The sequence below is a fragment of the Mastigoproctus giganteus genome, chromosome 14 (genome assembly GCF_048544385.1).
Source record: "Mastigoproctus giganteus isolate SK-2022 chromosome 14, ASM4854438v1, whole genome shotgun sequence".
Taxonomy (NCBI): domain Eukaryota; kingdom Metazoa; phylum Arthropoda; class Arachnida; order Uropygi; family Thelyphonidae; genus Mastigoproctus; species Mastigoproctus giganteus.
Genome location: NC_143588.1, coordinates 88829601 through 88856948, shown reverse-complemented (window position 1 = coordinate 88856948; position 27348 = coordinate 88829601). Strand labels below are relative to the sequence as shown.

The 27348-nt window shown below is 38.6% G+C and overlaps 1 protein-coding gene across 1 annotated transcript in view; it reads right to left on the bottom strand.

Moving 5' to 3' along the window:
* LOC150075329 (protein argonaute-2-like) overlaps nucleotides 1-27348 on the bottom strand; it is a 384361-nt gene that overhangs the window by 87236 nt on the left and 269777 nt on the right. Inside the window, exons 12-13 of the mRNA XM_090388732.1 lie at nucleotides 20456-20589; nucleotides 13819-14003 (exon numbers count right to left, since the gene is read on the bottom strand). Of these exons, the coding sequence (XP_090244858.1) occupies nucleotides 13819-14003; nucleotides 20456-20589 (319 nt within the window). The remainder of the gene's footprint in view (nucleotides 1-13818; nucleotides 14004-20455; nucleotides 20590-27348) is intronic.

Here is a 27348-nt window from a genome sequence, read left to right as displayed (position 1 = left end):
AAAAATTTATATTTCTTTGCTGTTTGACATTTAGATTTTACAGTATTTGCAATTTCTTACTTATATGAAAAGCTTACGTGAACATTCATAATAAAATATAAGTGAAAAATAAACACTTCTCTCCTCCTAAATATTGAGCAAATTCTTCATTTATTAAATCTAGGTAATTATTTACAAAAGAGATTCAACTAACTTGGTCTTGCATGTACACACAACTCTGGTGACAACTATGACAACTTTCTGGACTTGCTTTACGATTCATTTTCAAGTCTAGAAAACAAAAAAACTTTCGGTGGAAGTAAAGAGACTGCAAAAAACTGTCCATAAACTACTGAAACACTACTGGCAAATTGCTCTGTTAAGTGCTGATTAATCTGAATCATTGTATCAATCAATCACTCGTTTGCATACTCTCATTTGCTATTACAATATACAAAAGCAACAGCTTTTGTGCAGCCTACTTGTGAACTGTATATATTGCCAAAACAAAGTATTTGGTTTGCTGTCAGGGCTTTTCTGTCCCAAATACCCAACATTCTCTCCACGTGGCCATATTTCATAGTAAATTTTTGCAGCCCACTGTGCTCAACAGTAACAGCAAGGTGATGTGTCAATTTTTTATTAATGGCATAAGTTAGGTTTCCTCTTATGTTGTAAAAAATTTGTCACTCGTAATCGTAATCACTTTGCTGTTGGTAACCACTTGGCACTTCAGTTTGCTGTTACCATCAAGTGCAGTGGGCCATGTAATGTGTTTCATCACAGATGTAACATGCAGAAGCAAAGCCAGCTCTGAGAGCAAGAATGAAATATGCCTGACTTTCACACAAAGAAGACAGCTACAATCTAGGTGTTCATGTTGAGAAATTTTTGAAAAAACAAAAAACACTACACAAATAGAAACATGTTAAAATGCTAGGTATCCTCTTATTCCACTGGTAAAAAAGTAGACATATCACTGTCACTACTGACATGGGCTGTTCACAAGTATATTGAGGTGTAGTAGAGTAAATTTGCAAAGTGATCAGTTTTACATTAATTTTGTATGAATGAGCTAATATTACACTACAGAGTTAATGCATAACAAGAAGCCATACTGACAGATGACTGACTGATCTCAGGCATTCTACATTTACCAGAATGGCGGGAAGTTACCAGTAGTAGCAAAAGAGTTTGCCATGATTTTCATGGTTGATTGAGTCCTGATGATTTTTGCTGACATCTGTTGGCATTTTTGCTGTCATATATTTTCCCTGTCCATTTTTTTTTAATGGACCCTCAAATAAAAAAACAAACAAACAAACAAAAAAAAAAAAAAAAAAAAAACATGACTATGTTTAATGAAAAAGCATTGATCTTTCAAATTTTAAGACTATCGCCATGAGCTGTCACAAATTTTTTTTTTTTTTTTTTTTTTTAAATGAAAACCCCAAACATGAGGTATTAGAACCTATAGTACTTAGTACCGTTCTTGGGTTGGAGGTTGACAAGATGAGAGAAGATATTTGTTGTTGACATTAGACTAACTTTTGCAGACTGTAATTTTAAGGAAAGACACATGAAGGAGGGCTGTTCCAGAAAACGGCAGTTGAATGAATAAACAAGGAAGATGAAAAGTTGTTGGACAGTAAACGGATGTTGTCTGGTGGCGGCACGTGTTCGGATTGTTTTGAAAGAGAGGGTGGGAATTATAGAAGCCAATTCAGAAGAACAGTGCCCATGGATGTATCTGTAGAAAAGGCATGCAGCAGAAACAGTACATCTATGAGACAGCGAGTGGAGTCATTAATTAACCTAACTGCCCTCTTCTGAATGGAATCTAGAAGCCTGCGAGAGGTTTTGGGGGCACCACCCCAGATGTGGGAACAATATTCCATGGTAGGGTGGATTTGCAATTGTAGAGAGTGAACAGCTGTGTGGAAGAAACGTAATACCGAGAGCGAAAGAGAAAACCAAGTTTTTTCGATGCAGAGGAAGCAATATTTGTAATGTGCTTGTGCCAAGAGAGATTAGAAGTCAGGGAAATCCCCAAAACAGATATATCAACTTGACTAGAAATCACAGTGCCACCAAAGATAAGCATAGGAGCAGAAGAATCCTTTTTGTGAGATATAAGACAAGACTGAGTTTTAGAAGGATTGAAATCAACTCAGTCATCTTTTCCCCACTGGTGAATTACCTGGAGATTGGCATTTAAGGAATTGGTAGTGGATATTCAAGAAGTTGAAGCTGATTGAGCAGGACAAGGTTTCTCAAAATGGAAAGTGGAATGCAATGTGCTGTTATTAGCAAAACTATGGATAGGATTTCCAATGGAAGGTCATTAATATACAAGAGGAAAATAGTGGGGGGAAAAGAACTGAACCTTGGGGGGACACCAGCATTAGTGGAGAACTTAGAAGACAGAGAGCCATCTATCAGCACCATCAGTGAGCGATCAAAGAGAAAACTGGATAACCAATTGCAAAAAGCAGTTGGAAAACCATAAGATGGAAGCTTGTTTAGAAGACCTTTATGCCAAACACGATCGATAGCCTTTGAGGTGTCTAGAGCAACTGCTTGTGTTTCACCGAATTTTTCCATAAATGGGTAACATAAGCCAGAACCACCAGTGGATCAACATTGATGGAATCCATACTGGCGATCGTTGATCAGACAGGTTTCTAGGTGGTTTAAGAGTTGGTGGTTAATTGATTTCGCCATTACTTTAGAAAGAGTAGAAGTAATTGCAATGGGATGACAATTGGAACGGAGGGATTTGTCACTCTTTTTAGGAACTGGCTGGATATGAGAAAATTTCCAAGCAGAAGGAAAAACAACTGGAATAAGAAAGTGAAAAAAGGCAGGAAAGAACAGGAGTAAGCTCAGGAGACAAGTTTTGAGAACAAGCGGAGAAATACCATCAGGACCTGGAGCTTTCTTAGCATCAAGATTCATCAAAATCCTTCTGACATCCTTTTGACGGAAGACCACAGGAGGATTTGAATGGAGCATGTTGGGAATGGTGGGAGGTGTTTTACCAAGATCATTAATACAAGAGTTGGAAGAAAAATGGGATGCTAGCAGGTCAGCTTTATCCTTGGCCGAAGTGACAACAGATCCATCTGGTTTGGACAGAGGTGGGAGCAGAGATGGGCAAAATTTGCAGCCAATAGCTTTGGCAAGAGACCAGAATGCCCGGCTACCATTAGGGGAAGAAGCAAGTTTTCTACTCTTAGCCTGTTCAAAATCTAGTTTGGACTGATTAATAACTGCTTTACAGTTGTTGCGAGATTTGGGGTAGGCAGAAAATAAAACTGAAGAATTTGAAAACCAAGGTTTAGATAAAGGATGCAATTTTAAAGTGGATAATCTGGAGTGTGGAATAAAGGATTTCATTCCTACAACAATAATTTCACTGACACGATCTGAGCAAACGTTGACATCAGAAGTTTTGAAACCGTAGTCTGACCAAGGAAAAGAAATCTCGCAGGTCATTCCATTTTGCATTCTTGTAATGCCAAACAACAAGAGGTTGGGAATTGCCATGAGATAAAGGCTCCACTGGAGAAGAGAATCACCAAGTTGATCTGAGGTGCCTAAAGGACCACTCACTTCAATCATGTACTTAGAAGGGTTGTTTGTGAGAAAAAGATCAAGCGTGTTGGCTGTATGGTTAGGATTGTCCAGTATTCTTGTAGTAAATGAACAATCTGTGCAAGGTCATTAGTAATTGCAAAAGCCTCAGCATCTCGACCAGCTGGGTCGGTATGACTAGAAAACGGAAGCCAGCTGGAGTTGTGAACATTAAAATCACCAAGGAAAATTACCTCACTGTTAGGAAAGTTGGATTAGAGAAAGTCAAGTTGCAAAGAGAGGAAGTCAAAGAGCTCCAAGTGATTAGTGGAGTTGGGAGAATGGTAGAGACAACAGATGAATTTGACACAATGAGATAGAGATTTTAAGCCAGAGAAGAACGAAAAGAGGAGATTTCAAATTACCAAGTCTCGGAACAGAACAGACTCGGAATATCGGAACAGACATTTGCACAAGTACCACCTTTGAGGCAAAAGGAATCGCACAGCGAATAATTTGGGCAATTGTGATGAGCAGTAGTTGACTCAACCGATAACTGAAATTCTGTCAGAAAAAGGTTTGGCAGACTGCAAGTGAAAATGGACATTGTTGAGATTAGAATTGAGACCACGTATATTTGTGAAATGAACTAGGAAGTGGTTGGGAGGTTTAGATCTTTTTGCAGATAAGCTTACTCTATTAGTTTGACAATTCATGGTGTATTCAATAGTAAGAAAAAAGTATGTGTGTGGGGGGGGGGACATGCTGTATGAAGTAATGAAATTTTTGGATATGGCGTACACATAGTAAGAATATACCCAGATCCTTGACATAACATGGCCTCGACAATGGCCCCCCCCCACTACTCAGACTCACTCCAGTCACTGTCTGACAGAGTAGAGGTAGCAAGATTATACACTAGCTGATCAGAAAGCCTCCTAAAGAGTTAATAATAGGTTCAGTCCGGTGTACTAACTAGCGGCCTGCGTGCGAACACCGTTTTAGAGCTGTACCCTCGAAATGTAAGGAAGATTGGATCTCGCCATAACCTCAAAATTTATCAGTCGTACTGCAAAAATCATAACCTCAAAAGTTATCAGTCTTACTGCATAATGGAAGAGATGGGGTAGGGTTGACCAGAACTTAGCTCTGGAGACTAAACGTGGCTTCCACCACTTCAAGCCTCCAATAAGAAAAGTGGTGGTATTGCACCGGTTGATGAGAGTTGCAGTACTAATAAGTAACACTTTTCAAAGTGTATCATGTTACTTAATAGTAATGTGGTGCTGCATCCCAGATGGTTGTTTTGGTGTTTGATGGTACCTATTAGTGGCATGCCTGGCACATCATCAGTACAGCAACTAACAGAGTGATGATTTTTTATTTTTTTTATGAAATAAATGAATGATATTATTATACATGTACAGAACATAGTAAAAACATATTCATGCTATACATACTTGTTCCTGAACACAGCACCATGTGCTAGTGTTTAAAAATTCAAATTTTTTGCTGGTTTGCACGACAGAAAACTACTACCTTCAAAAATGTGTCACATTTATTTAAGTAACTAAAAATCCCTTCCAATCTATTTTCTATGAATTGTAGCCAGTCCTCTTTCGATAATATTAAATGCCTGAAATATATTGACTGTTTTGCAACGTCTCATTTTCACCTTTTTAATCAAAATCATGAGGTTTTCTTATACTGTTAAGAATGCCATTATCAGTGGGAAAGCCAGTAATAGCCATACAGTCATCGATTTGAGGAACTCAAAAAGTTGTAAGCTGTTTCACATTCCTGCTGATTAGTAACACATTCCACTATTCTTTTAAATCACACAATGGAAAATCATCTTTATTTATTCTTAGTTGCTTTTTTGGAATCTGAAGTCACTTTATTAAACGTGACTTCAGATTCTTAAATATGTGTTGGTCCATAGCTACCTATGGACCAAACTTTGAAATCTAGAAGCCATATTCAATGGTAGAAACACTAGTTTTATACTTTTCAGATTTTTACCCCTTATACTGTGAGGATGAATAGAACACTTACTACTAAAATAATTGAGTTGGTGTTTTTTGTCCTTGTCCAGTTTTCATAACCGATGTTCAGAAATTTCACCAATCATCCAGACTTTAAATTAAAATTATAATAAAGTCCTGAAGATTTTACTACTACTGAAACAGCTTTTTATTTTTATTAATTGGTAAAAGTGGAAGATCCTCAGTTCCTGACATGCTGGCCATAGTCATGATAATTACTCTTTCTTTGCTGTACTTTCCAAAAAAAAACAATTATCAGTTAAATTTTGGTGGGCAGACACTAAAAAAAAATAGCCAGAGCATTAAAAATATCTTATGTATTGTACACATCCAAAAATTTTGTTCAAGAATTGCTTAACAAGTACCATGCAATCTGAGAAAAAGTTGCAAGCCATGAATTAATTTGAAATTGTCTGTAATTCTGCCTGGACATGACAGGAGGGATCGCATGATAACAGAGGCATTCAGAGAAGTAGTCATAGAAGCTACTAAGTTTTTTATACAACTAAGACATAGTTCAAGGTTTAGACCTAAATGGATGTCAGATGAACTGATGAGGCAGCAACCCTTGGCCATAACTATGAGCATCCTTGGATTCAAGGGAAGTTTCTATACACTGGAGGTGTGCAAATGGGTCTCCTATTCACAAATAGAGATCAAAAGGCAATGTGAGCAATTATAGATCTGTTGTTTGACTTCTGTTCCAGGGAAAATAATGGAGTCACTCATTAAAATAGTACTGCAGGATCATCTTAACAGGCATAGAATTATATGGAAATTACAGCATGGGTTTGTCTGGCCAATCTGATTTAGTTGCTATGACAAAGTAACTGGATACAAATGATAATTTTGACATCATATATTTAGATTTCAGTAATACTTCTGACACTGTCCCACATGATATACTTTTGTAAAAGTTGAAGCAGTGTGGCATTAAGGACAAGTTGCTGGATAAAGGGATGGTTGAGTGGCAGAAGACAGACAGTGGTTATAAATTACAGTATTTTACCCTTACAGTATTTTATTAACAATACTGATGAAAGAAGCTGAAGCTTATTTTCTAAGTCTGCAGATGATACAAAGGTTGGCAAGACATCTAACGACAAGAATCAAGGTATACTGCAGTAAGGCCTAGGAAAATTAGGGAGATGGGCTGAGAGGCGGCAATTAAGATTCAACGTAGTATTACAACCAGAGAAAGTAATACTCTTGATCTGGTTATCAGCAGTGATCATTCGTATATTAAGAATTTGCAGATAAAGGAACCACTAGGTGCCAGTGATCACAGTTTACTGATGTAGGATTTACTTAAAGATTTAATTACCATCAGGGGTAAAGGAAAGGGTTTTTGCTTCCGTAAAGGTGAGTACAGAGGTCTCCGATAGTTTTTAAATTCTGTACAGCGCGATCAACTGACGATGTTACCAACAGTAAATTCTAAGTGGGAAGCATTAAAAGAATTAATCGTGGATGCTACTAAAAGTTACATCCAAAATAGAGATCATCCAACAAAATGCGCAAAGAGCCAGAGCAGTGGCAGAACAGCTAAGGATAAAAGCCGACGAAATCAATGCAGACATTCTCATACTCCAGGAGCCGTACACCCACTCTAAACGGGTGTGTGGATACCCAATCACATATAAGATAGTACACGAAGAGGAAGATACCCCTTGGGCGGCGGTAGTGGTACGCAACCCAGACTACACAGTCACGAAAGTTAAACAACTATGCTCGTCATGGGCAGCTTGTGCCCACGTATTGACGCCACTAGGCCAGTTCTACATAGTGGCACTGTACTGTAGACCAGGGGAGGACATTACCCCAGCTACACAATACCTTCAAGTTTTGGTAGACTTGCTCCCGGACGAGAAAATAATCATAGGGGGAGATGTCAATTGCCGATCCCCCACCTGGCACAGCCTGACTCCGGACAGAAGCGGAACTCGGAACGGGCAAATACTAGACGAATATCTTTCTAACTCCCCGATCATGGTACTAAATCGGCCACACCAACTGCCCACGTTCTGTAACACACTGTGGGAGGCCACGATCGACGTCACGCTGTCCACTAGGAACGTCGCAGGCTATATTAAGGATTGGCTTGTTCGGGATTCGTGGACAACGTCCGATCACAGAGTGATTACCTATCAGATAGCAAGGTCACTTGACAGAGCCCCAATATCCAAGCAAATACAGAGCCAATATGCCATTCGCAAAGCAAATTGGGAACGTTTTAAGGAAATCCTAATACCAGCAACGGCCCAACATCTAACTGAGACAAATCAGCTCGAGGAACCCAATAAAACCCAAACTAAAGTAACCAAGATAATAACAGAAGCCAGCAACGCAGCAATAAAAAGAAGAAGCCCGATCCGGGGGGCTGTCCCGTGGTGGACCCTGGAAATTCAACAGCTCAGACGGGAAACAATTACAAGAAGAAAACAATTCCAACGGGCAAGGCGTACATGGCCGGCCCATGAGGTTGAAGAGCTTTAAGGGAAAGATATAGAGAAGCCAGAAACAGCTACACAAATGCGATCGTCAAGAGCAAACGCAAGGCCTGGGAGACCTTTTGTAAGCACAACAGGGAACACCGAACCCTGGGGTGTGGTATACAAGATAGTGACGAATAAACTTCCCGGGGGGAAGTCATTTCAACCACCCAGACAGCACAAGGTGATTATACCACCACGTGGCAACAATCTATAAGCAATATATTGGATGCCATCTTCCCGAAACCAATAGAGCCATCACTGCCAGAGCAACTTATCATCTGTCAAGATAATGAAGTTTACTCAACAGACACTCAGGAGCCACCCTTCACAAGGGATGAACTACAACAAATGGCAACCACGATAAGAAATAATAAATGTCCAGGCCTGGACTACTTAGAACCCAAAATTATTAAGAAGACCGTGGAGATCGTTCCAGACCTCCTCTTACACCTATATAACAGCTGCTTGGCTAAGGGCATCTTCCCCAAAAAATGGAAGACAGCAAAGGTAAAATTAATCGCCAAAAATTCGAACAAACCACCCCACCTGCCAAACTCCTATCGGCCAATAGCCCTGCTGCCGGTTGCAAGCAAACTGCTTGAAAGACTACTCTGTACAAGGATAAATCAGCATTACCAGGCAGCGAAACTCAGAGACATCGCAATACGGATTCAAGAAGGGTTCGTCTACTGTGGAAGCCTTGCGTAGCCTATCGGAATCAGCAGCAAACTGCAATAATAAATATCTTCTAGCCATCTCTGTTGACTTCGCTGGGGCGTTCGACACCATTTGGTGGCCGAGCGTACTGGCAAGACTAAGGCTGGCACATGTGCCGATCAACTTATATTCCATAATTAGGTCTTATCTCTCCGAAAGACGCATCATCGTGGAAGCACCTTATGGTAGAGTGAATCGTGATGTCCACAGGGGCTGTCCCCAGGGTTCTGTTCTGGGGCCGCTCCTGTGGAATATGGTTTTGGATGGGTTCTTGGCTTTGCACCTTGGTGATGTGCGCTCCCAGGCCTTTGCTGATGATTTGGTCCTCACCACTGTTGCAGATAGCCGGGCCCAGCTAGAGGAAAAGGCCAATCAGGCAATGCTGATATTGCAATACTGGACCAGAACCCACTGCCTGACGATATCAACAACAAAGACGTCCTCTGTCCTGCTAAAAGGCAAGCTTGATATACGTAGACCGTACGTACGCCACAAATAAAGGTGGGACCTACCACAATAAAATTAGTGACCCAGTTAAAATATTTAGGAGTTATACTGGATGGTAATCTTACTTTTAAACACCATCTAACTTATATCAGAGCCAAAATCAAAAGATACTCTGGATTGGTGGCTAGGATCGTCAGGCGGGACTGGGGGTGAAACCAACGCACCCTGTCATTGTTTTATAAAACAACCTTCCTACCGATCATCACTTACGCCTCAGCAATATGGTTTTCCAAAACAGGAACTGTAGTAAACCGACGCATCCTTGATGCAACGCAAAGAACAATCCTACTGACAGTTACACGTGCTTGTAGGACAACCAGTACCCACGCGCTGCAGGTCTTGGCCGGAGCTCTTCCCCTTGACTTAGAGATCATGCATAGGGGAATGAACTACCACATAGAGAAAGGAATACCTTGTACATACCATGGCTATACTGTGGACGTTAATGCACCACAAAAAAATGAAAAGACAAGGCTGCAAAAACACCTGATGCAAGTTTGGCAGGAGGGCTGGGCCAACTCAAATAAGGGAAATATCACCAGGAAATTCATTCCGAACATCGACAGGATGTACCCCAGTCCCCCAACTTGGTTTCAACCTGGCTTATACACCACCTATTTATTGACTGGTCACGGGGCCTTTACAGCCAAGCTGGCAGCGCTGGGGATTGAGGTGGATCCGAGATGTGCCTGTGGGGAGCTTGAGTGCTAGGAGCACATTATGTATGATTGCACCCATTATGAGGACCTCAGGTGCAGACTGATCACTGCAATACACTACCTCCCCAAGAACTTGGAATCACATCTATTGGACTCACTTGAGGAATACAGGGAGCTAAAGGAATATGCCCAAAAACTATTTGGTAGGCGTAAAACATTGATAGCCATCTACAGAAGGTAAAAAAAAAAAAAAAAAAAAAAAAAACACAGAACATGCGTGGAGAGGACTCAAGGAGAACCTCGCCCAGGAACCTGCTTACTACTAATCATCTAAAACCAGCGATCGCAAGAATAACCCCATGGAGCTGCGGATCTTCCCATGATGAAGAGAACCACAGCCATAGCTAACAGACCAACAATGGACCTGACCAGTGTTCATAGCTGAGGAAAAATATGGCTACCAATGACAGAGAAGACCAACGAAGATAGAGAACTCCAAGTTGCTGCCTCAACGGAGCCATATTGGCTCTATGCTCTGCACTCTCTTGTGCAGTGCAATTCTTTTACTCCCACACCCGGCAGGGGTGGGAGGTGACGGCTTGCTGTCGCCTCTCTTCCCTGCCACACCATTTCTTCCCTCTGGTGGGGCATGGGCATGCCTCACTGAAAAATTGGGGGTCACCTACCCTATCGACCCTCTTCTTCCTATTTCACCCATCAGCCTTCATTCTCCCCTCCCAGCACTTTTTCTTGCACAGCGTATAGCCCTACACGTCCAAATTTAAATACACCAAAAAATTTCGCCCAACCTTTTAGGCACTTCAGAAACAGGCTTTCAGCGTCAACCCCATATTAGTGCTTTAATGTAAGTGATTTAAAATCAACCGCGGTCGTTCCAATTTTATTTTAGGTCCTAGCCACTAAAATCCCAGGAAAGTAAGTGGCAGGACCAGCCAGAGTACAATTGACTCAATGGTAACACCCGGCTAGCCTCCACGTGGCGAGGTATGGACAACGTCTGGTCCCATTAGGGGCCTGGCGGCCAATAAGCCGGATAAACAATGGGCACAACATATAACACTACTCATGACCCACACACTTCTAAATCTCTGGCTTTGACAGGGTACTGTCACCGATACATAGAGCATTCACGGAGATGGGAGAAATCCCAGGAGCCTCAATATACCTCATACCTATTAAGAAATATTGTTCAAGGTTTAGGCCTAAATGGTTATCTAATGAACTAATGAGACTCGTAACAGAGAAGAAAAATGCATGGGATGCATATAAATTATCAAGCGACTCAGAAGCCTATGGCAGATATAAGCTAGTCTGTAATCAGGTCACAAAGGAGGTTAGGCAGGCGAAGGCAGATTACGAGAAATCCTTGGCAAAAGATGCTAAGGAAAAAAAGCAAGGATTTCTTTACTTATATAAACTTTAAAAGGAAGGGGATGAATCTGATTGGTCCACTTGACATCGATGATCCTGCTCAGATAGCAAACAAACTGAATGAGTATTTTGCATCCACATTCACACATAGGAGTTATTAAGGTTTGAAAATGGCAGAAGGTTATCAAATTGTAGCAGGATACTTAATGATTTTGTAATAACTGAGAGCAAAGTGGAGGAGAAATTGTTGAAGTTAAACATAAGAAAAGCACCTGGGGTGGGATGGGATCTATCCAGTTATATTAAAGGAGGGGGAAAAGCAACTAAGCAAATCCTTAGCCATAATTATGAGAGCATCCTTGGACTCATGGGAGGTTCCCACGGACTGCAGATGTGCAAATGCATGCCCAATTCACAAAGGGGGATTGAAGGGTGACACGAGTAATTACAGACCAGTTAGTTTAACTTCTGTTCTGGGTAAAATAATGGAGTCACTGGTTAAAGATGCTTTGCAGGATCATCTAGACAAGACTGCAGCAATAATTCAGACACAGCATGGGTTTGTTAAGGGAAAGTCTTGTCTGACAAATTTGATAGGATATTATGATGTGGCTACAAAGGAACTGGATGCAAAAAATAATTTCGATATCATATATTTGGATTTCAGGAAAGCTTTTGATACTGTTGCGCATGGAAGACTATTGTACAAATTGGAGCAGAATGGTATTAAGGGTAAGTTGCTACAATGGATAAAAGGATGGTTAAGTGGGAGAAGACAGCGGGTGGTAATCAATGGGTGCTGCTCTTCGTGGACTAAAGTGATTAGTCGAGTCCCACAGGATTCGGTGTTAGGTCCACTGCTGTTTTGCATATTTATCAATGATATTGATGAAGGTATATCAGGCTTAATGTCGAAGTTTGCAGATGATACAAAGGTTGGCAGGGTTGTTAATAACAGTAATGGCAGTGTGCTACTGCAACAGGATCTAGATAATTTTGGTAGATGGGCTAAGAAGTGGCAACTGAAGTTTAACCTTGACAAATGCAAAGTACTGAATATGGGTAGAAGTAACCCCAGAGAAACATAGCAACTGTGTGGTACTACACTTAAGGTGGTAGAAAATGAAAGACCTGGGAGTAATTGTGCAGTCAGATATGAAGTTTTCTGAGCAATGCAGACAGGCTGCCAGGGCAGGTCATGGGGTTTTGTCAATGATATATATAGGAATTTTGCTAGCAGGGAGAAGGAGGTGATTATCCCTCTGTATAAGGCAATGGGTCAGGCCACGCCTTGAGTACTGCGTACAGGTCTTGAGGCCACATTTTAGGAAGGATGTAGATTTACTTGAGCATGTACAGAGAAGGGCAACGAGATTGGTGAGGGGAATGAAGGGATCCTCTTATCAAGAGAGGCTTAAGTTCTGCAAATTGCAGTGGCTGGAGACTAGGCACCTGCACGGTGATCTGATTGAGGTGTATAAGGCCTTGAATGGGTTGAGCACGCTGAATTCTGATGGGATCCTTCCACTTGTTCAGATTACGAACCTAAGGGGGCATAAATTCAAATTAAGAAAAGACAGATGTAGAATAGATGTGCGGAAATTTGCCTTTAGCCAGCGGGTGGTTAATTGCTGGAACAAACTTCCATCTCTCGTTGTGGAAGTTGATAGGTTGAATAAATTTAAGGAGGAACTGGACAGGCATTTGGAGGAAATGGTGCGATTTTTTTTTTTTTGGCTGATGCTGCATAAGCTCATACACTTGCTTTCTTGCATCACATGCCACTACTACTACTACTACTACGTTGGTAAATGCAATGCTCCAGAAAACAATGGTAAGTAACAAGTGTACTTAGAGAAACAATTTTTCAGTCCACTGAAGACATTAAGAAAAAAAAAAAAAAAAAAAAAAACTACCAAGGCGTTGGGATTAGAGAAGGTGACCTCCAGAAATGTTTGTGTTCGGAAGAAATGTATGGAACAGTTTGTGCAAGCCAAAGACAATTATTTTGAAAAGTTTATAGAAAAAAATAAATACATAAAACTTTTAGTAGCCTTTGAATATTGTTATTATTATGTTTAATAAATAAATGGTAGACATCCACTCTCTGAATTTTCCTAAAATATATCTATAGATGTAGTTGTCATCCCTTACCCTCCAATTTAAATCTCCAAACCATACTTATTCATTCTTGGTTTGGTATGCTATTTGTATACCTGGTAAAGTTTAGTTGCCTTCTTTGTTCAAGAATAAAATTAAACTTTATAACATTCAAGCTATAAAAAATTGGTTTAGATAATGTTACACTGTTTATGTTGTGTTTTTCAGGTGAATCTATAATGTTAGGTGACAATTACTTGTATCTGGTATTATGAATTTTATATATATATTTATATAAAATTATTTTATATCTTTAGTTTAATAAAACAGCCAATTATCACAATTTACCATATACAGGTGTTTTGCCAGGTAACACCACTACTACCAGCTGCAGACCCTGGAATGTAGACTTGAGGTAGCGAAACATGGGTTCTACTTGATCTGGTCCAGTGGCATATTTACAAAAGCATGGCTGACCAATAATAGGCATTCCTGCATCATTACTTATCTTTTGCAACTGCTGTGTAAAGTTCCTAGAAAAACAAAAATTTTGAAATTATTGACACTCTCTCTCTCTCTCTCTCTCTCTCTCTCTCTCTCTCTCTCTCTCTCTCTCTCTCTCTCTCTCTCTCTCTTCTAAACTAGTTTCTAAATTTATACTAAAACTAAAATTTAACTAAAAAATAAAGATAGTAACAACAATCCTTTCCAACATGGAAAAAAAAATTATTTTGCTATAAATTAATAAAATTAAATTAATGATTCTTTGCAATGTTTTCTGCATATTACAGTTCAATTTAAAAAATGACAAGTGCAAGAAATCTTGCCAACTCAATTCTTAGTTTTATTAGTGCTTGCATTCCTATATAAATACCAGACATGTCTGTGGTGCTGTTGTAAGATGTTTCGTAACAATAAGGCATAGTTCAAGGTTTAGACCTAAATGGATATCAGATGAACAGATGAGGCAGCAACTCTTTGGCCATAACTATGAGTATCCTTGGATTCAAGGGAAGTTTCTGTACACTGGAGGTGCACAAATGGGTCTCCTATTCACAAATAGAGATCAAAAGGCAATGTGAGCAATTAGATTTTTTTAGGAGCATTAGCAACTAAGGACATATTGTTCTGGGAATATATGGTGGTCATTTCCTGACCTTTCCGTATCCTCCATATTTGGTGGTGATGGGCTTGAACCGCGGTCTAATCAAGAAGTGTGTGCTACACACTGCTCCTCCTTCCCAACTGGTTACGGAAGCACCTATTATTGACCTGTTGCTTGACTTCCTTTCTAGGGAAAATAATGGAATCGCTCTTTAAAATAGTACTGCAGGATCATCTTAACAAGGATGGAATTATACAGTGGACCACTGCTTTATGATATTAATCCATTCCAGAGACACCATCATATCATGAAAACATCGTAATGTGAACCCAATAACACATTGTTTTTTGGTAATTTGTTCCAAGATCTCAGAAGTTGAAATTTTCATAATATAACTAAGCTATTTATCTCTCTAAAAGGAGATTTTTATAAGGGAAATTATATTCGTTTTATACAGAATACTGTATTTTCCAGTGTATACTAACTAACCTTTTATCTGAAAAAAAAAAAAAAAAAAATCCCATAAGTGGTGTCTTATAGACTGGAATAAACAACAAAACATGATATAAATTTAAAAAAGAAAAAAGATTAAAAATGCTGATGGTACCACTTATTTTTACTTATTTCCCCTTCCCCAAAAATGTTTAAAATGATAATTGATAATTACGGATTGGAGACAACTGTAAAGTGAAATAAGTAGGTGCTAGTTAATGCTAGTTAGAAGTTTAAATTTGCACGGCATTGCTTGAAATACATTTTAGAAACCGAGATATCAGTAAAGAAAATTGTGAAGCATGCGCAGTAAATAAATTACAGACTTAAAAATCATATCTATGTGACAGGAGGCACGCTGTGATTGAAAGTATATTAAACATCCTACATGTATGTGTGTGGGATACTATTTCGGGAAATAGATGGGGTGGAGTTGGGGGAGGAAAGTTACAGAATTGGAGAATGTATGTTGCAACAGCATCGAACGTGACAAAGTTACGAATAGAATTGCTAAATAGTATGCAACATAGCTTCCCACCTGTTAGGACAGAAAAACCATCTACACCCCCCCCCCCCCCCAATATAAATTCAAACTGGATACGTGGATCTGTATGTCATTGCTACTCTACGTGAAAGAGGGCATAGGTGAATTCGGCAGACAGTCAAGATCTGCACTGGATAGAAAATTCTTCTCCCCCTCCATATTTAACTATAATAAAATAGAACCAGTCCATGTGGACCTATTTTTTTTTTTTTTCCATATGAACTACTGTACATTTTAAAAATCTCAATTTTTAAATCGATTTTAAATATATTTTTCACCTCTATTTTTATATTATTTATAAATTTTCAAAATAGTTTATTTTTCCACTTTTCTTATTTCAAATCAACTTTTAATAGGATTATTTAAAATCGTTTGAATTTCTCACAAAAAATTATTAAAAGGCGAAATACACGCGTATTTTATAACCCCAGGGGCTCAACATCTGGTGATTATGGGGGGCTTGGCACACCCAGTGTTCTGAACTGGATATCATCTCTCTCTCTCTCTCTCTCTCTCTCTCTCTCTCTCTCTCTCTCTCTCTCTCTCTCTCAAGGTAACTCGAATTTTTTTTGGCTGGTGCAGCAAAAGCCTCAGGCTTCCTTGCACCATATGGCTAATGATGATGATAATAATAATAATAATGTGATCACTAATTAGTAGAATCAGCCGCTTTTTATATAATCAAATTTCAAAAAAACCAATTCAAATTATTAAAATGCACTACACTTTCACTGTTATCATATGTTTGGTTATATGTATAAGAATCAATTTTGAATGCCTTTGTAATATTTTTCAAAAGTACATTTCTGGAGGTCACTACCATAAAACAATACAAACAATTTGCAGTTTCCAGTTTACTGGGCTTTTCTATTAGTGCAATCTATTATTAACAGATAGCAAACTATCTTATTGCATTTGTGATAATACTGATAGCTGGAATTTTGTGGGTTTTTGCGTTATTATGGTGAAATGTGTTTCCCCTTCTATGAATTCTTCAATCATGTCAAAAAAAAATTTTCAGAATCTTCTCTTTATTCCTATTTTTTTAAGTTTCATAAACTTGATACTCCATATCTCACTAAAATGTATCATATTAGCTTCAATTTGTGTGTGCCGTGTTCTTTGTTATTGATTGCTTATCTTTTTTTACTGTTTTCAATTTTACAACCCCCCCCACAAATGTCAGCGAACAGAAATATCAAATAGTATACACTGTATGTATTACAGTAGTATTAATTAAGCTATGGAAAGGGTAAAGGAAAGGGTTTTTGCTTATGTAAAGGCGAGTACAGTGGTCTCCAACAGTTTTTAAATTCTGTACAGTGGGATCAACTGACGATGTTACCAACAGTAAATTCTAAGTGGGAAGCATTTCAGGAATTAATCGTGGAAGCTACTAAAAGTTTCATACCTTTAAGAAATATTGTTCAGGGTTTAGGCCTAAATGGTTGTCAAATGAACTAATGAGACTCGTAACAGAGAAGAAAAATGCATGGGATGCATATAAATTATCAAGCGACTCAGAAGCCTATGGCAGATATAAGTTAATCTGTAATCAGGTCACAAAGGAGGTTCGGCAGGCGAAGGCAAATTACGAGAAATCCTTGGCAACAGATGCTAAGAAAAACAGCAAGGATTTCTTTACTTATATAAACTCTAAAAGGAAGGGGATGAATCTGATTGGTCCACTTGACATCGATGGTTCGACTGTTGATGATCCTGCTCAGATAGCAAACAAACTGAATGAGTATTTTGCATCTACATTCACACATGAGGAATTATTAAGGTTTGAAAATGGCAGAAGGTTATCAAATTGTAGCAGGATACTTAATGATTTTGGAATAACTGAGAGCAAAGTGGAAGAGAAATTGTTGAAGTTAAACGTAAGAAAAGAACCTGGGGTGGATGGGATCTATCCAGTTATATTAAAGGAGGCGGCAAAGCAACTAAGCAAACCCTTAGCCATAATTATGAGAGCATCCTTGGACTCAGGGGAGGTTCCCACAGACTGGAGATGTGTAAATGTATCCCCAATTCACAAAGGGGGATCGAAGGGCGACACGAGTAATTACAGACCAGTTAGTTTAACTTCTGTTCCGGGTAAAATAATGGAGTCACTGGTTAAAGATGCATTGCAAGATCATCTAGACAAGACTGCAACAATAATTCAGACACAGCATGGGTTTGTTAAGGGAAAGTCTTGTCTGACAAATTTGATAGATATTATGATGTGGTTACAAAGGAACTGGATGCAAAAAATAATTTTGATATCATATATTTGGATTTCAGGAAAGCTTTTGACACTGTTGCGCATGGAAGACTATTGTACAAATTGGAGCAGAATGGTATTAAGGGTAAGTTGCTACAATGGATAAAAGGATGGGTAAGTGCGAGAAGACAGAGGGTGGTAATCAATGGGTGCTGCTCTTCTTGGACTAATGTTATTAGTGGAGTCCCACAGGGTTCGGTGTTAGGTCCACTGCTGTTTTGTATATTTATCAATGATATTGATGAAGGTATATCAGGCTTAATGTTGAAGTTTGCAGATGATACAAAGGTTGGCAGGGTTGTTAATGATAGTAATGGCAGTGTGCTACTGCAACAGGATCTGGATAATTTGGGCAGATGGGCTAAGAAGTGGCAACTGAAGTTTAACCTTGACAAATGCAAAGTACTGCATATGGGTAGAAGTAACCCCAGAGAAACGTACCAACTGTGTGGTACTACACTTAAGGTGGTAGAAAATGAAAAAGACCTGGGAGTAATTGTGCAGGCAGATATGAAGTTTTCTGAGCAATGCAGACAGGCGGCGAGAGCAGGTCATGGGGTTTTGTCAATGATATATAGGAATTTTGCTAGCAGGGAGAAGGAGGTGATTATCCCTCTGTATAAGGCAATGGTCAGGCCACGCCTTGAGTACTGCGTACAGGTCTGGAGGCCTCATTTTAGGAAGGATGTAGATTTACTTGACCGTGTAGAGAGAAGGGCAACAAGATTGGTGAGGGGAATGAAGGGATCCTCTTATCAAGAGGGGCTTAAGTTCTGCAAATTGCAGTGGCTGGAGACTAGGCACCTGCGCGGTGATCTGATTGAGGTGTATAAGGCCTTGAATGGGTTCAGCACGCTGAATTCTGATGGGATCCTTCCACTTGTTCAGATTACAAATCTAAGGGGGCATAAATTCAAATTAAGAAAGGACAGATGTAGAATAGATGTGCGGAAATTTGCCTTTAGCCAGCGGGTGGTTAATTGCTGGAACAAACTTCCATCTGTCGTTGTGGAAGTTGATAGGTTGAATAAATTTAAGGCGGAACTGGACAGGCATTTGGAGGGAATGGTGTGATTTTTTTTTTTTTTTTTGGCTGATGCTGCATAAGCTCATAACACTTGCTTTCTTGCATCAAATGCCACTACTACCACTACTACATTCTTTAATATAGTCTCCATCAGATAAAGGCTTGTTGCTTTTTGCAATTATATGAGAAATAACAAAACTTGCCTCTACAGTAGAGTTTCTTTTTCCTTAGTTAGCCATGTAAACACATTTTGTTGTCTAGATAAATTTTGAATCAATCCATTAGCAGTTTCTTTCTCGCTTCCAGAGTTAAATTGGCACCATATTCGGAATGTTTAGTAGTGAAATGTCTTTTAATATTGTACTCTTTCAATACTGAGACACTCTCCCAGCAAATGAGACAAATAGTCTTGTTATTTATGTTAGCAAAAACATATTTTGTGTTCCACTCTTTATTGAAGACACGATGCTCTTGTTGAATTTTTTGTTTTTTATTTATTTTTAAAAGGGCGAAAATATTATTTTTATCGCTACTGGCACCAAGATGATAACTGACGATAATGCAAAAAAACTAACTGTGGGATGACCGTCAGAGAAAACAGATTGGAACTACGGCCGGTCAGCAGTCCTATTTCGCCACCGCAGCAAAGTTGTTGTCGTCATCACTGGCTGTCTGTTATGGTAGTTTCCCGCAGTTAGTTTATAATCGCAAATTATACCGTTATAAAAGCGCCCGTTGGCTCGCTCCGGTTCGCACACAATTTCAAATTCTATCTCAATTTGAACAATACAGAGATTATAAAACAATTTACAAGTCGACAAATTCTATAATGTATTACATATACAAATTTATTTTTCAAAAAGGCATCGCAAAAGGCATAAAATAAGTAAACTTTTTTCAAAAATACAATTAAAATTGGCAGGCCATAGTTTGCCCGGGGCTGGTATAAAGCAATGGTCAGGCCACATCTTGAGTATTGCATACAAGTCTGGAGGCCTCATTTTCGGAAGGATGTGGAGTTGCACAACAGAAGGGCAACGATATTGGTGAGCAGAACAAAGGAGTGCTCTTACCAAGAAAGGCTTCAGTTCTGCAAATTGTAGCATCTGGAGACTGGACACCTGTGAGGTGATCTGATTGAGGTCTTTAAGGCTTTGAATGGATTGAACAAGCTCAATGCTAATGGGATTTTTCCTCTGCTAAGACCGCACACATGAGGGGGCACAAATTCAAAGTGAGGAAGGACTGTTTCAGAAGTTTGCTTTTGGCCAATGGGTGGTTGATTATTGGAACAAACTTCCATCTGTTGTGGAAGTTGATAGTTTAATAAAAAGTGGCTAATATAACAAATGTGGTCAACTTTACATTAAAGTAATTAAAAACCACTAAATGTATAAGGAACACCATATTACTTAGGATTTTTAGCAGCATGGTACTATATTTAAAAACTGAAGGGGACTGGATGAATATATATATATATATATATATATATATATATATATAATTTTTTTTTCTTGCAAAATTTACTTTTATAAAATGGATCCTTACCTGAGAGCGTCTTCTCGACATGTTCGCTGAGGAGCAAAGCATGCAATGGCCCATACACGAATTTCCACTCCTGTATGAAACTGTTTACCTCTCATATCCCACACTCCCTGATTGGGGATAGCCTGCTGCTTTGTCTAGTGAAAAATTACATATTACATATTTATATATATATATATATACACATACAGGGTGTCTCAAAAATTTTGGTACAAACTTTTAGGGGAGGTAGGTAACATCTAAAGGAATGTGAATCGCATAGGAACCCATAACCGGAAACGTCACCGTAAGTCAGTAGACGGTGCTGTTCATCAGTTCGCTAGAGAGAAAATTTCTGGTTTACTCATTCAAGCAGTAGTCGCCACACAAAGAGCATGCATCGATATACGAACTGTGAGCTGTCAGACATGCACCTAGAGTATGGATTAGCAGAGGGCAATGGACAAGCCACTCAACGAATTTATGGATAACGCTTCCCAGACAGACAAGTACCAGACCACCACTTGTTTGCGTGTGTGCATCAAAATTTGTGCGATTATGGGTCATTTAGAGGTAATAGGAGTAGGGTGGGCAGACCATACTTGATGTGAACTCCCGCCATGGAAGAAAGTGTGTTGAATGCTGTCCAGAATAATCCTACTACCAGCACACGTGCCTTGCCTCTGCCTTAGGAGTGTCTAGTTGCAGTGTACAGCGTGTCTGGCACGATGATTCCTAACACCCCTTTCATCTCCAAAGGGTTCAGTTACTGCTCTCCCAAGATCATCCTGCATGTGTGGCTTTTGCGCAGTGGTTTCTCCAAGAAAGTGTTCAAGACATGAATTTTCCAGCCTATGTTTTGTTAACGGATGAGGCTTATTTCACTCGGGAAGGCTTATTCAATCAGCACAATGCTCATGTGTGGGCACACAACAACCCACACGGTGTGCACCCCCATGCAGCACAACATCGCTTCGCAATAAATGTGTGAGCAGGTATTGTCGGTGACTGCTTAGTCGGCCCATACCTATTACCATCCCGCACGAATTCCGCTAAATATTGGATCTTTCTTGAACAAGTTCTACCAGGGTTACTTGATGTTCCAGCAAATGTGAGATGCAACATTTGGTTTCAACATGACGGGGGCGCCTGCCCATTATGGAAGGTGTGTTTGTGACCATTTCAACAGGCGTTTTGGGCATCAATGGATTGGCCGGGGTGGACCCATTGCCTGGCCCCCACGCTCACCTGATTTATCGAGCCTTGATTTCTTTCTGTGGGGGGCTCTCAAATCTATCATGTATGAATCGCCTGTGGAGACGGAAATGGATTTCGTGGCGAGACTTGTCTGCGCTGCTGCTACTGTCAAAGAAACTCTAGGTGTGTTCGACCGTGTCCGCCAATCCGTGCTGCGTCATTGTCACACATGCATCACGTCTCATGGTGAAACCTTCCAGCATCTGTTGTAACATCATGAACTGCATCCATCTTGTACTCCATTGTTAATATTATGTCAAATAAATGTTTGCCACTAATTACTGTCTTGTGTCATTTCTGCTTCTTGTGCCCCTGCTACTACTTTCCCGTGACGTTTCCGGTTATGGGTTCCTATGAGATTCGCATTCCGTTAGATGTTACCTACCTCCCCTAAATGTTTGTACCAATATTTTTGAGACAACCTGTATATAGATTTGTTTTTCAATACTAACATGTTTCACAATACAGCTTAAAAGTTACTTATAATATCAGAATACACGGGCTTGAATAAAAGTAAAAGAATTTGGAGAAATCAACTTGAACTCTATATTATAGTCAGACTTTCTAAATTTGAAAAGCACACTAATGGTATTCTATATTTGAATAATAATTTAAATGTCTTCAGTTTAATTTAATGTATGGCCTTTCTATGTTAAGTTTAGTAAGAACATCTTAGGAGAGGACTTGTTTTCATTTAAATAAAAATAGATTTCATTTGTACCCAAACTCTTATTTCAATTCAGATAAAATCTGAATAACTAGCCTTTAGCTCTCCAGCTAATATGTGAAAAAAATTTTACAAATGAGCATGTGTAGATCATTAAATATTTTTAAGTAGTTTAAAACCAATGATCAACTTTGTAATGTCATTATTTTAATATTAAAATGGAAACAATGTATATATATGTATGTATTAGGTCTTAAATATTTCTATCAAATCACCCTTAGAATACCTAGACTAAAGATTCTGTATTTACAGCTTCTACGATGTTACACTTATGGAGTGTAACATAGCACTCCCAGCCAAGCTAGGTGGTCTTCTTTGGACCCTCCCTAGCACTTATTTTGATGCAGCCTCCAGATCTGAATACATTATTCCACACGAGGTCTCATCACATATGATGAGACCTCATGTGAAATAATAAGATCCTTCTCTGATAGAGAAGGTTCATCATTGATAGTATGCCCTGAGCCTTCCTGTTTATTCCTTATGCTTCAAGGATAGCTTCATATCTGCTTATATCACAACCCCTAAACCTCTAATTCCATGACCCCTAGGTTATCTGCAATCACTGGATTTCTTTTCCCCAAACGCAAAATTTTAAATTTAGCCAGATTAAACTTCAGTCTCCATATGATATGTGTAACTGATCTAAGTCATTCTGAAGCAGAATAACTTGTTCCCAATTGTTAGTCATGATATCCATCTTTAAATCACCAGCAAACATTGATAGTTCTTCCCTGAATATCCCACAATATCATTGAGGAAAATCAGAAACAAGATGGGGTCCAACACCGAAACCTGAGGTTCGGTGTTGGATCCCACTTGCTACATTAAGTCCAATATAAAAAATTGCCCATTAATTACCATTCTCTGTTTCTTTACACTTAGCCAGGCCCTTATCCATTTGAGGATCTTCCCAGTAATACCAGCACAATGAAGTTTGTACAGTAGCCTCTCAGGAGGAAGTGAATCAAACAGCTTTAATAAAATCTTGATGAAAAATATGGAAATTGTTTCCAGCATCTAAATGCTCTATGATCTTATCATATTAATAAACAAGGTTCATGAGGTAAGACCTGACAGCATGTTGGTCCGATGTAACTGAGTGAAGCATGATAATGTTGTAATGCACATGCTTAAGTGGACTGTGGTTCAAAACTCTCAAAATAATTCTAAAAACTGTGACCGAACCCACCAAATACGGAGGATGCGGAAATGTCAAGGAATGACCACCGCATATCCCTGGAGCAATATGGCCTTACTTGCTAATGCTCCTAAAAAAAAAAAAATAAAATAACCAACCAAATCCTGTGACTGAGTGGTCATGTCAGGGCATAATACCTACCCTTCACAAAACTACAGTGTGATCCTTTTCTTTATTTAATGTGTTTTTTGCAGATTGCCACCACAGGTTGGCCTATTTAATAAAAGAAGTGTTTGGTCTGATTGAGACATCTGTCTGGGGTGCAGTTGAGTGACAGTTTCAAGTGAATGATGCACGTCAGCAGTTAGGCATGTTTAATATAATTTGTTTTGTGTCTCGGGATAGTTGACTTTATATGTTCAATTTTATATTTTTTGATTTTTTCCTATGATTTTCCAAAGATCACATGCTTTAGAAAATGCTGGATGGCTTCCTGTATAGTTAAGGCAAATGGGAGAAGTTGTACTGTCTGCTCGAGTATGTTCTTTAGAACCATAAATAGGACACGAATCTTTGTCACATAATCTGGGAATAACCATATACTTCTGGCACTCACAGGATTTGGAATGTAAACTATATCTTTCAGTCTAAGGAAGTTTATTGACTACCCAAGTAACTGGTTTTAACTGAGTGGGAGATCCAGAGTACTAAAATCCAGAATGAGGCAGTCATCTTTTTTGTCATAATTCACTTACATGCATCTTCTTTTTCTTTAATTATTATTAAGTTCTTTGGTCATTTTCTCTTCAGTCATCATGAATAGTTCACATTTGGTGAGAGCCCTTTGGAGGTGTTTAGAATATTATGGGGGGTGACCAACTCAAGTATTACACTGGACTTTGTTAAACTTTAATATCTTTAACATTTGATTAACAGCTTCAATTAGGAAGTCCTATACTGGGTGGTGGGGGGGGGAACCACTTCATCAGTTCTCAAGATGCAGCAATAAACATCTTTGTATTAAGAATGGTGACAGCTTACTAGATAGAAAGTACATCACTAAAAAAAGCTGTGCCACGATTTTGTATTTCTGTCCACAATTTCTTTGGATGACTGGAATAATGTAAAATAATGTATGATAGTGGTATCACATCTCAAGCTTGGGTGCTCCAATAATGGAGGAACATGGCCATCAACTGAGGTTATGGAGGAGCAATTACACCACTGATAACACACAAATAAATAAGGGAAATACACTGCAAGGGAGCAGTATGCTGAAAGCAAGCAATACAGTAATGACAAGTGAGAAGCAAATGTCAACTTTCCTAGTAAGGATGTTGTACAGGAAACAAATGAATACTGGAATGTTTGGTATTTGGCCCCAATGTCTGAATGTCACAACATACTTGAACATTGTTGATGACCAGTTGCATCCCTTCACTCACAATTTATCCATTTGGTAACAGTTGCTACTAGCAGGATAAGACTGTTTAGAAATGGTTCCAGAAATATGATAACTTTACCCTACTTCACTGGCCTGCCCAGTCACTAGATCCCACAGATTGAGCATCTGTGGGATGAGGTGGAATAAGCTGTTTGTGGCAGGGATCTGCTACTGTCCAATCTTAGGAAACTGCCAAATGCAATTGTCCTTGTCGACAAAGTTCCGGGTAGACCACTTTGGGAACCTTACTGAGTCCATGCTCCAGCAATCTGAGGATGTTCTGGAGGTTAAAGGTCTGCTTGCAATTAGTTTGAGGCCTAATAAACTAGCCAATCACTGTATAGGCAGTTCTCGCTTTACGAGTTCCCGGGTTTATGAGTTTTTAAATAACTCATTCCAAACCACGTGCATAGCTATACAATACAGTCTACTCCGCTTTACGATATTAATCAGTCCCAGGGACACCATTGTATCGTTAAAATATCGTAATGTGAACCAAATAACCAGGGCTCCCACTCCTGGGTTTTTCCACCCAGATCTGGGTTTTTTGATTGTCATCTGGGTTGATAGGTTTTTTTCACAAAAATATCTCATTATCTGGGTTTTTTCGGTAATTTTTAATTTTAAGTCAAAATTTATTTTTATTTCTTGTAAATACAATAAAATTTAATATATTTAATAACAGTTTACAATTTTCTTAATTTTATATTCTAACAATACTGATCATAATTTGTAATATCTCAAGTGCTTGTACAAAATACTACAAACGTAAAAAGATTTCAAAGTTTTCGCAGGGTTCTACACTATGAAATTATGCTTACATGTTCATACATGTAAGCATACATGATCGTGTTACTAACATGTATGCGCAGCCTATTGAGCAGGCGGAAGGCGGTCTTTACTGCACAGTCTTTCGTGATTGTTCGTGGTATTATTACATTATTTGGTGTGATTTTTACATTTATGCATGTACTAAGGGCTTTCCGCAGAAGGAAAGGACTTGCCGGTTGAGAATAATTATGTAATGTAATAAGTGTACTACCACTGTATATAGTTGCCTCCTCGGTATTAATCGTATTGATACAAGACCTCTGATGAGGAAATGTATTTGTATTTATTGCCGGAAGGCAATATTAGCGTTCAGAATATATAAGTCGATGTGTCAGGATCACTGTTGGATGGACGGTGTCCTGGGACTTCGGCTTGTGAAAAGGTACATAAATTGTAAATCTTAAATTGTATAAATTGTAAATCTTACATTGTATAAATTGTAAATCTTACATTGTATAAATTGTAAATCATAAATTGTATAAATTGTAAGATATATATCAGGCCTCAGTAACCAAACTGGTAGGTCCTAACTATCTGTGTGGTTGTATAAGTTGTGAAGGTTAATATAGAAATTGGTGCCTTCAACAAATTGTAATAACTTAGTTGCAAGTGTTAAGGTTATACAGTATGTTTGTAATCATTCCTGTGAAGATGCTGGATCAAGATGTTTTGTAAAACCACAAATTGTAAATAATGTACAGTTACTCTTCAGCGGCGGATAGGGGAAACCCTGGAGCCCGCAGAAAATAATAAAATACTTTGAACTACATACAGTGATATAATAAATTTAAATTGTAGTGACTATTTCTATTTTATGTTAATGGATTAGTGATTTATTTTTTATTTTATAGAACATTTTAAATAAGTTAACTGCTAATTAGTCATACCCACAAATTGCCCACAATGTCTGAAACTGCTTCCCCACAAAGAAAGATGAGTAAATGGTGGTATACTCAAAATTTTAGAAATGAATGGTTAGAAGATCCGGAATTAAAGGATTGGTTGAAAGAAGACAGTAATGAAAAAGGTGCGTCTTACTGTATTTGTTGTGAAATGAAATTAAAGAATGCCAATAAATCGATGTTACTAGCGCATAAAAATACAGTTAAACATAAAAAAAAGTGCAAATATTGCTAAGACATGTTCAACGTTAGACACGTTCTTCAAAAACGTAAACCTATGGAGAATGAAGAAGTAGCAAAGGCAGAGTTAACAATTGCTGCACTCATTTCTGAGCATAATATTCCATTTGTGCAATGTGATCACCTTATAGAAGCATGTAAGAAAGCATTTCATGATAGCAATATTGCAAAACAAGTTCAGATGAAGGCGACTAAAGTCCCTTATCTTATACAAGATGACATAGCCTATCATGAAAAAATATACATTTCTAACATATGCAGAAACAACAAGTTTTCAATGATAATAGATGAAAGTACAGATTTATCTTTATCGCTAGTTCTAGCTGTTGTTGTTAGATATTTTGATATTCAAAAACTTGATGTTGTAGATATGTT